The sequence below is a fragment of the Hevea brasiliensis genome, chromosome 12, assembly GCF_030052815.1.
Source record: "Hevea brasiliensis isolate MT/VB/25A 57/8 chromosome 12, ASM3005281v1, whole genome shotgun sequence".
NCBI lineage: Eukaryota > Viridiplantae > Streptophyta > Magnoliopsida > Malpighiales > Euphorbiaceae > Hevea > Hevea brasiliensis.
Window position 1 is genome coordinate 62505218 of NC_079504.1, and position 10929 is coordinate 62516146.

The 10929-nt window shown below is 35.3% G+C and overlaps 1 protein-coding gene across 1 annotated transcript; it reads left to right on the forward strand.

The window, feature by feature from the left end:
- Positions 1-1909: 1909 nt before the first annotated feature.
- LOC131171234 (uncharacterized mitochondrial protein AtMg00860-like) lies at positions 1910-10577 on the forward strand. The gene is made up of 2 exons (XM_058130705.1): positions 1910-2339; positions 10507-10577. Exons 1-2 carry the CDS (start codon positions 1910-1912, stop codon positions 10575-10577), a joined length of 501 nt encoding a protein of 166 aa, XP_057986688.1.
- Positions 10578-10929: the final 352 nt, after the last annotated feature.

The following is a 10929-nucleotide window of genomic DNA, read 5'->3' on the forward strand; positions in this document are numbered from 1 at the left end:
GCAAAATGCCATGATTAGGGCTGAAGTGGAGGAGGATGAAGAGTCTACCATGGTTAGGTTTTTAAATGGCTTGAATCCAGACATTAGGTTTATGGTTGATTTGCAAAATTGTAGAATGGTGGAGCAAATGATGCAAGTTGCCATTAAGACCGAAAAGGAACTGAGAAAGAAGCGGGTGGCAAAGAACACTTAATCCACATATAATTCGACCTCCAAGCCTCCGTGGAAACTGAAATGGAGTGGACCTCCTAAAGTTGAGAAAGAAAAGCCTAAATTCGAGAAGGAAGAGTGGAAGGGCAAATGAAAGATGGAAGGGAAACCAGAAGAAAAGAATAAGAAGGTGGAGAACCGAGCTAGAGATGTGAGGTGCTTTAAGTGCTTGGGGAGAGGACACTATGCAAATGAGTGTGCTAATGAAAAAGTAATGTTTATTAGAGATGATGGAGAATGGGAAAGTGGAGAAGAAGGTGCTGTAGGAAGTGACCATGATGATAGTGATGTTGAGTTTGTAGATGAGGGAGACCAAGATCCCATGGTGGGCCACACCCTTGTTACCATGTGCACACTTAGTGCATAAATTGAATTAGAGGATAATGATGCCATACAAAGGGAGACAATCTTTCAATAAGGTGTTTGGTGATTGATAAAGTGTGTAGTGTGAATATTGATGGAGGAAGTTGTTGCAATGTTGCTAGTTCTCTTATGGTTGAAAAGTTGGGATTGCACACTGCCAAACATCCTAAACCATATGGCTTGCAATGGATAAATAACTTCAATAAGGTGAATGTGGTGAACCAAATGGTTGTTCCATTCAGCATTAGGAAATACTATGATGAAGTTGTTTGTGATGTGGTTCCAACGGTGGCTACGTATCTCTTACTTAGAAAACCTTAGCAGTATGAAAGGAGTATTATGCATGATGGGAGGAAGATCAAACACACCTTGGTGAAAGATGGATATCGATATCATTTGAACCCATTAGTACATTCTCAAATTCATGAAGACCAAATGAGGATCATGAAATCCATGGGAGAAAGGAAAGAGAATCTGAGAGAAAAATCAAGAGAGGCCGAGCTTGATAAAGGGAAAAATGAGAGGAGTGTGTGAGCAAAAGAAGTAACAGAAAAAAAAAAAAAAAAAAAGAGTGAGGGCTTGGGGCAAAAGGAGAGCCGATAGAAAAGCATGAGCCTGTATGTGAAAGGAAAGGAAGTGAGGGAGGCTTTACATTGTGAGAGATCTCTTTGTGTGCTCTTGTACAAAGAATCATATTTATGTATTTCTGACCTTGACCCCAATTTGCCTAGTGGTGCTGTATCTTTATTACAGGAGTATGATGATGTATTTTCGGATGAATTGCCACCTGGATTACCACCCAGTCGAGGGATTGAGCACGAGATTGATCTTGTTCTGGGAGTGCTCATACTGAATAGAATAGCCTATAGAAGTAACCTAGAAGAAACAAAGGAGCTCTAAAGGCAAGTGGAAGAACTCTTAGCAAAGGGAAATGTGTGTGAGAGCATGAGTCCTTGTGCAATATCTGTACTTCTTGTACCAAAAAAAAGATGGGAGCTATCACATTTGGTTGGATTGCAGAGCCATCAATAAAATCACTGTAAAGTATAAACATCCCATACCTCAACTTGATGATATACTTGATGAGTTGTTTGGTGCACGTGTATTTACTAATATTGATTTGAAGAGTGGTTACCATCAGATCTGAATGAAAATGGGAGATGAATGGAAAACTAATTTCAAAACTATGTATGGCTTGTATGAATGGATGGTAATGCCATTCGGTCTCACAAATGCACCTAGCACTTTCATGCGTTTGATGAATCATGTGTTGAGATCATTCATAAGTAGATTTGTGATAGTTTATTTTGATGATATCTTGATCTATAGCAAAGACATGGATGAGCATTTGCATCATTTGAGACTTATGCTTGATGTGTTGAGACATGACAAATTATATGCGAAAACAAAGAAGTGTTCCTTCTGCTTAGAGAAAGTTGTTTTTCTTGGTTTTATTGTGAGTGGTAAGGGTATTGAAGTTGATGAAGAGAAGGTCAAAGCCATTAGGGTTTGGCCAACTCCTAAAAATGCATCTAAAGTCAGGAGTTTTCATGGATTGGCTAGTTTCTACAGAAGATTTGTGCCTCATTTTAGTTATATTACTGCTCCTCTGAATGAACTTGTCAAGAAAGATGTTGCATTTGAGTGGAAAAAGAAACATGAACTTGCATTTGCCAAATTGAAAGATAAGTTGTGTTTTACACAATTATTGAGCGTACCTGATTTTGATAAAACATTTGAGATTGAAAGTGATGCTAGTGGTGTAGGTATAGGTGTAATGCACTCACTTTACGTAGTCCATACATTCGACTACTCTGGTGACCTAATGTCAGTCCGGACAAGTCAGGATGTCTGGAACTACACTTCAGTGATGATAAAACAGGCATAAAATGATGAAATAAATAAAAATAAAATACAAAAAAAATTAAGAAAAAATAAAAAAGAGGAAATGAAACTAAGTTAAACGAGCCGGCACCGTAATGATGGGTGACTGGACCGGGAAGTTATAATGAAGGCAATTGCCGACCCCAGGATCGCGGGAAACCCTCAAAAATAATTTTTGGGACATAATTAAAGGCCTATAGAGGTGTAATTGACATTAGAAATGTCAAAGAAAAATTAATGAATTAGTACAAATAAAAATGAAAAATCAAGAAACTGACAAAATCGGTGTTGCCGAAAAATCAGGAATACAAACCGAATAGGGGCATTTTGATCATTTGACCCCTAGAGTTGACTTTTGACCTAAATGTCCATTAAAAATAAGTGGTATTGAATTTTGAAAATCCCATGAAAAAGGAAATTAAATGTCAAATACAATTTATGAAAAGTGAGGGGTAAAGATTAGGATAATTAAAAGTTTAATATCTTAATATTTAATCAAGTTAGTGGATATTAAGTGGCACTATATAAAGCACCTAAGGACACCTAAGTGGGCAGAATTTCCCACTAACAAATCCATCTTCTTCACTTCCATTCTCCATAGCCGAATTTGTAACACCCCTATGTTCGGTAGTGCGTTCTACTGTTCCTGTGACCAGTGTTGTCCAGACAGCTAGAATGCCTAGAACTACACTTAAATATTGATGAGGAGACATAAAATTATGAAATACAAGAAAAGAAAATACAAGAAAAACAAAGAAAAAATAATAGCAATGAAATGTAACCAAGTTAAACGAGCCGAGAACCCTAGCGATGGGTGACCACACTGGGAAGTTACGGCGTGGACCGTTGACTAGCCCTGAACCCTGGGGAACCCTAAAAAATATTTTTAAGACATAATTAAAGACCTATTGAAACATAAATATCATTAGAAATATCAAAGAAAAATTAATTAATTAGTACAAAGAAAAATGAGAAATCGAGAAAACGATAAAAATCGGTGTTACAGAAAAATTGGGAATGCAACCCGAACAGGGGCATTGTGGTCAATTGACACCCCGAGTTGTCTTTTGACCTAAATGTCCATTAAAAATAAATGATATTACATTTGGAAAATGTCATAAAAAATTAAAATAGTGGTACATAATCTAAATAGCAAAAGATAGGAGGAAAATGTGGGAATTGTGAAAACTTTGATTAAACAAATATTAAACTTTTATTAATGCTCCACTAACACCACCTAAGTGGAGTTTTAATCAGCTTTGGACAGAAGATTCCATCATCTTCAACTTTTAAGACAACCAGCCGAAATTAAAGTGAGAGAAACATCCATGGCCAAAACCTTTCCAAGCTCAATTCTCCCATGATCCAAGCCATTTTTCCACTTGATTCCTTCACTAAAATTGTTCTACACAACTTGGGCAGTAGATAGGCTTTGAATGTAAATGGTAGATTAAAGTGTTGATGTAAGTGTTTATGTGTGTAGGAATAAATTGGATAATGTATACTAAATGTATATGTGAAAGTACACTTGATTTTGGAAGCTTGGAAGCTAATTGGAGAGATGTACCAATTGGCACTTTGAAGTGTGGACCAAAATATGTTATTTCAGGGTTTGGTTTATGGAATTATATTATTGAATTATGGTGCTTGTTATGGCAGCATGTATATGTGAATAAAGGTTTGAGTTTGGACATGTAAATGAGCTTGTCATGTGGTTAAATTATTTGTAATTTGGACTTGGTAAATTCTGTACTATAATGTTCATATTGAGTGTGATTACAAGCTATCAAAATGACCAACAATGTGAAGTAAAATGTGTTTATATTATGGTACAAATCAGAATTGGCATGGATGTGTAACTTGGTAAGTGTTGAATGTGTCCTTTGGTATGTGATGAAGAGTATGTTCTAGGGCAGTGTATGTTTTGGCTTAGAACCTTAAGTGTATGACTCCAATTGGTATGAGACCAATTGGAGGTGAAACTAGGCACAAAATATGCCAACTTTCATGAAGGAAGCTTACCAAAATTCTGCTTGGAAGGTGACTTGAAAAATGACCAAATCCGGATTAGTACATTTAAGGCCTGAAAATTGACCATTTGGGCAGCAATTAGTATTTTGGCCATAACTCACTCAAAACAGGTCCAATTGACCTGAAATTTTTACCCTAAATAGTTAAGACATATATCTACATGTCTTATGAAGACATCAAAGCCCAGAATGACCATAAGAAAGCCAAATAGCTTGCACCAGTTCGGGTCCAAAAACTAGCCGAACCAAAAGTGACCTAAAAATGACCTAAAGTGACCATTTTGATACATTCTGACCAGCATTGGTAGATTGACCATAACTTGGTCTACACAACTCAGAATGACCTGAAATTTTGCCCCACATGCAATAAGACATAGACCTACAAGTTTGTAGTATTGACCGAAACTCGAAAACTGAGGGAACTAGGTCATCCGGCTAGGTCAAATTAGTATACTGGAATCCGACAAATTGCAATAAAATGCAATATACATGAAAATGAATTGGGTAACATGTACCAACACAAAAAGGCTATAAAATGTGACATATTGGTAACATTAAAACCTAATTCACCTAGACTGCATCGAGGTTCAACATCTTAGGTTGACTAAGGAAATAATAGAATTCAATAAATTAAGTATTAAATCTTATTGTTAGAAACAGTTTAAATGAGTATGAAACACTTCAAATTGTGTGTTTTGATTAGCAAAGACTCGAGGAAGGAAAAAACACAGTCGGGGCCAAGAGACGATTATCGAGGTTTGTGCACTGTGATTATTTCTTTTGAATTTTTCAATTGAAAGAAATTATGACTATTTGTATGTTATTGTTTTAAATTGTGAAAAATTGTTTGATTGATATTTGATGGATATTTATTGATTGAAAAGCATTGTAAATGGTTTGAAACCACAGCTATCATGTATATTGATTGAATTCCTTACTAGCTTCTCTAGTGGGACGAATTGAATTCCCTCTCTGGCTGAAGTGATGAGGTGTGTGCCTGTTGAGGACGAATAGAATGAGTACTCATATTTTTGCTAGCTAGCTATGTTATTCCTCATTAGCCTTAAGCTTTTGGGATGAATTGAATTCCTCATTAGCCATCAGCTTTTGGGACGAATTGAACTTTGGAACATGATTAAGCTGTGTGTGTGATTTATTGATATTTATTGTGATATTGTGAAATGGAGTTTAAATTCTTTATGACATTCATTGTATTTGAATTTAACTATGATTTTAAGTATCCATTATTTATATGACTTATGATTTGTATTTTAAAGTTGTATTTGGTTAATGTTGTGCACCACTGAGACAATGGCTCAGCGATAGCTTTCATTCTTTATCGCAGTAGAAGATGCAGTGTGAGACTAGGCTGCTAGTACTACACTGAGAGATCATCAGGTATATTGAGTATACCATATTTTGTATTTTGTATTGTAATTTATATTCACTGTATGTATATAGTGTTCTTGGTTTTGAGCAGTTGTAAATTAAAATTGTACATTGAAGTTGTAAAAGTAAATTTGTAAATTATTTTGGCTTGTAAAAATTGTGATATATTTCTTTTATCTCAGCCTTTGAAAATATTGAAAAATTATTGTGGATTTGAGTTGACAAATGTTAAGAAACATATTGTGTTGATTAAATGTTGGAGTTTGAGATTGAGAAATATATTTGAAGTGCTTTTTTACAGGTTTTTGAAGAACTGTTTTATTCAAAATACATATGGCACTCCGCCAAAATTTTTACAGAAATTACTAATAATTCAAATGTATTAGCTATTTCACTTCATTTCAAAAAAAATTTTTAACACATGTAAATAGTACTTACCACTGTAAAAAGAAGTAAGAAAAGTTTTAAAATCCCTTGTAGTGGTAGGGTGTGACATGTTTAAGTGGTATCAGAGCTAGTTTTTAAATTCTATTTTCACCTGTAATTTGAATATTCTTTCTTCATAGTACAACTGCTCAATATCATTGTTTGATACATACAGTACATTACATTATAAATATGCACTAACAGGAGAAAATCTCCTTCTGTTATTTGTTTAGGAGGTCTAAGATCCTCATATTGACTATGAAAGAGGGTGATCGTTCAGTCAATCAATCTATAGAGGCTGAGGTACATGGAGATGCTGTCACACCCTACCCCTCTGTAAGGAATAACATGATCCCGTAGTATACCTAATGAATTACCAACTCCGTCTACTGGTAATCCATTAAATACACTACAAGGGATTTTAAAAACTTTTCTTCTTTTACAGTGGTGAGCACTATTTACAGGTGTGAAAGACTTTGGTGAACTGAAGTGAAACAACTAACTCATTTGATTTATTTGGAGTATCTGTAAAAATTTTGGCAAGGTGCCATTTGTATTTTGGACAAAACAGTTCTTCAGAAAACCTGTAAAAAGCACTTCAATATATTTTCAAATCTCAACTCCAACATTTTTATCAACACAACACATTTCTCAAGTCAAATCCACAGTGATTTTCAAAGACTAAGATATAAAAATATAACACAATTTTTACAAGCCAAATAACTCATAATTATTTTACAACTTTATTATACAACTTAAATTTACAACTGCTCAAAACCAAGAACAAAATATACATACAGTGAATATACATTACAATACAAAATGCCACATATGGTATACTCACTATACCCAAAATCTCTCGATGGCGGTACTAGCGACCTAGTCTGCTGTCTATCTCTCTACTGCGCGACAATAAAAGCTATCATTTGAGACAATGTCTCAGTGGTGCACAACATTAACCAAATACAATTTTAAATCACAATTCATAAATCATATCATTAGTGGATACTTAAAACCATAGTTGATTTCAAGACAATGAATGTCATAAGGAATTTAAACTCCAATTCACAAATTATCAAAATTCATAATAACACAATTTAGTCAAATAGCTTAAGAATACCGTATTGCCAATTCATACACAATTTGATCAAATAATTGAATAATATCGTTTTGCAAATCAATAACACCATTCGATCAAATAACTGGAGAATACAGTGTTGCCAATCAATATCACAATTTAAGTCATGACACAATTTTTCCATATATGCCGTGTTGTACACCACGACAAGACATACTCACCCCAATAATCGAAATCAATGAGGGAGGAAGCTAGCTATCTAATGAGTACTCATCCATACTCACCTCAGACTGGGAAGTCAAAGAGGGAGGAACATAATCATACTCACCCCAGACTAATAAGTCAAAGAGGGAGGAATAATCACACTCACCCCATTAATGGAGGAGGAACATAGTATCAGTGTCATGCCAATTGTGAGTCAAAACAATTCCAAACATTTTATTCAAATGATCCGTAAGAATCCAATAAATTTCCAAAGTTATAATTTCATTCACAAATTGGCAACACAATTCGTAATTCACTTCAATTTCCACAAAAACCATTTACAGTGCTTTTCAATCAATAAGTATCCATCAATATCATTCAAACAAATTTTTCACAGTTTCAAACCATTCACAATGTTTTTCAATCAATAAGTGTCCATCAAACACATTTCCACAATTTAAAACAATAATATACAAATAGTCAATATTTATTTCAATTGAAAATAATTCAAAAGAAATAGTTGTTGTGCACAAACCTCTGATGACTGTCCCCCTGATCTGGACTCAGTGTTTCCTTCCCTTTTCCTGAGTCTTTGGTAACTGAGAAACACAATTTGAAGTGTTTCAGTACTAATTTAAACTGTCTCTATCGATGGTGTTTGGTAAATAATGCACTGAACTCAATTATTCACTTAATCACCTAATATACCGACCCTCATTGCGTTTTAGGTACATTAGGTTTTAGTATCGTTAATATGTCACATTCGATAAGGTTTTAGGTTTGGTATGTTTTACCAAAGTCATTTCCTTGCTTAGTGCATTTTAATGCAAATTGCTGGATTCCGGGACACTGGTTTGACCTAACCGGACGATCTAGTTTCCTCGGTTTTCGAGTCTCGGTCGAAACTACAAACTTGTAGATCTAGGTCTTATTGCACGCGGGGCAAAATTTCAGGTCAATCCGAGTTAAGTAGACCAAGTTATGGTCATTATACTATTGCTGGTCAAATGGTACCATTTTAGGTCAATTTTAGGTCAATTTGGTCAACTCTGGTTCGGCCAGTTTTTGGACCCGAACTTGTGCAAGCTTTTTGACTTGCTTATGGTCATTTCTGGGCTTTGGTGTCTTCATAAGACTTGTAGGTATGGGTCTTAACTATTCATGGTTAAAATTTCAGGTCAATTGGACCTGTTTTGAGTGAGTTATGGCCTAAACACTCACTGCTGCCCAAATGGTCAGTTTTTAGGTCTCAAGTGTACCTAATCCGAATTGGTCATTTTTCACATCAATTTGCAAGCATAATTTTGGTATGGTTTCTCAATGAAAGTTGGCACATTTTGTGCCTAGTTTCACCTCAAATTGGTCTCATACCAATTGAGGTTACACATTTCATGTTATGGGCTAAAATGTACACTGCCCTCAATATGCATTTCACACCCCACTTCAAACACACATATACCTTGCAATTTGGTTCACTTCCCTACCAATCTGTTTTGGTACATTAACCACAGTATAATCTACTTTACATTAACATTATTTTGGGCAGATTAACATTACCCTCAACACACCAAATATAATTCACATTTACAATATCTCAATACCATTACATACACACCTAAACACCACTAATTCTCACATACACTTTACACAATAATTTCATACACATATCCTTCATTCTTTAATGCCACAATTCTGCCAACACTCCCATGAATATACACATTTATTCAAGTGTCCCCAAGGCTGCCCAAATTTGTCCTTCAACATCAAAGTGCTGTCCAAGTTACCAATTCCCATCCAAGTGCATAAATCACCATATAAACATGAAATAATTCACTAGGTTATTAATTTACCATGATCAACATTATTTCTCATCAATTATATGCATAATAAATCATCAAATGTGTGACCCCATGGCTGTCCAAAAATGGCTATCTCAATAACTATTTAACTTCAAAATTTCCTTCACAAAACCAACACCCATAACATGCACACAAAACTTAACAAAGCTATCTTCAAAATTATGAACTTACCTTATGCTTGGAGTTTGTTAAACCTTGCTTAAACTTCTCAAATTTAGTATCAAACTCTTCCTTGTGATGAGTAGACAAAGTTTCATGAAGGAACCCAAGAGGTTGGAGTTGAAAATGGAGAGTTAAGAAAGCTTGCATGAAAAATGGCTATGGAGTTCCTCTCACCTCCATTCACGGCAATGTTTATGAAATGAGGAAGATGAACATTCTGATGGGTATAGTGGCCTTACATCAGCCACATTTTATGTTTAATTTAATCCTTTAGTGGTCCACTTAGTCATTTAATCATATAATAAGCTAAATGTGCATTTATTCCACATTAACCCATGATTTTCCACTATTTATTTTAGGTACCACCAATTTAATTTTTCATTTTATTTTCTTAGTGTAATACTATTTATTTTTAATGGACATTTAGGTCAAAAGACAATTCGGGGTGTCAAATGACCATAATGCCCCTGTTCGGGTTACGTTCCCGATTTTTCGGTAACATTGTATTTTGTCTGTTTTTCAATTTCTCACTTTTCTTTGTACTAATTATTTAATTTTTCTTTAATCTTTCTAATGAGATTAATCCTTCCATAAGGTTCTATTTATGTCCTAAAATGTTTTCCGTGGTTCCCATGATCTAGGAGCCGATCGGTCCACGCCGTGACTTCCCGGTGCGGTCACCCATCGCTAGGTTTCCCGGCTCGTTTAACTTGATCACATTTCTTTGCTATCATTTTTCCTTTGTTTTTCTTGTACTTTCTTTTCTTGTATTTCATTATTTTATGTCTCCTCACTCATATTGAAGTGTAGTTCTAAGCATCCTAGTGTCCGGACAACAGTCACCGTCTGTGACGCACTCAGAACTTAGGGTGTTCTGGATGCTGACCCTACACAATGTTAGTGGATCACCGCACCCCTCGATCTGCAGTTCCTGCTCGATTCATTGGCGAGAAGGCTGCAATGTTCCAATAAATGGCTGGTAATGTGCCTACTCAAGTACCACTATAGACACCAGTGGTACAACCATAGTCTTCTGCTAGGCAGTATGATAAATTAATGAAATATGGGGCTACTGAGTTCAAGGGGAAAGTTGATCCTCTAGAGGCAGAACAATGGTTAGAAAGAATGGATAGGGTGTTCAAAAAGCTACATTGTACAGAGGAGCTCAGATTTGAATATTCAGTATCTCTGCTATAAGGGGATGCATATGACTAGTGGAAAACCATTCCCCACAGTCTGATAGAACCTTCAGTGCTAACATGGAATGATTTTCTACTAGAATTCAGACAAAAATATGTCCCTAATGCTTATGTGGACCAGAAGC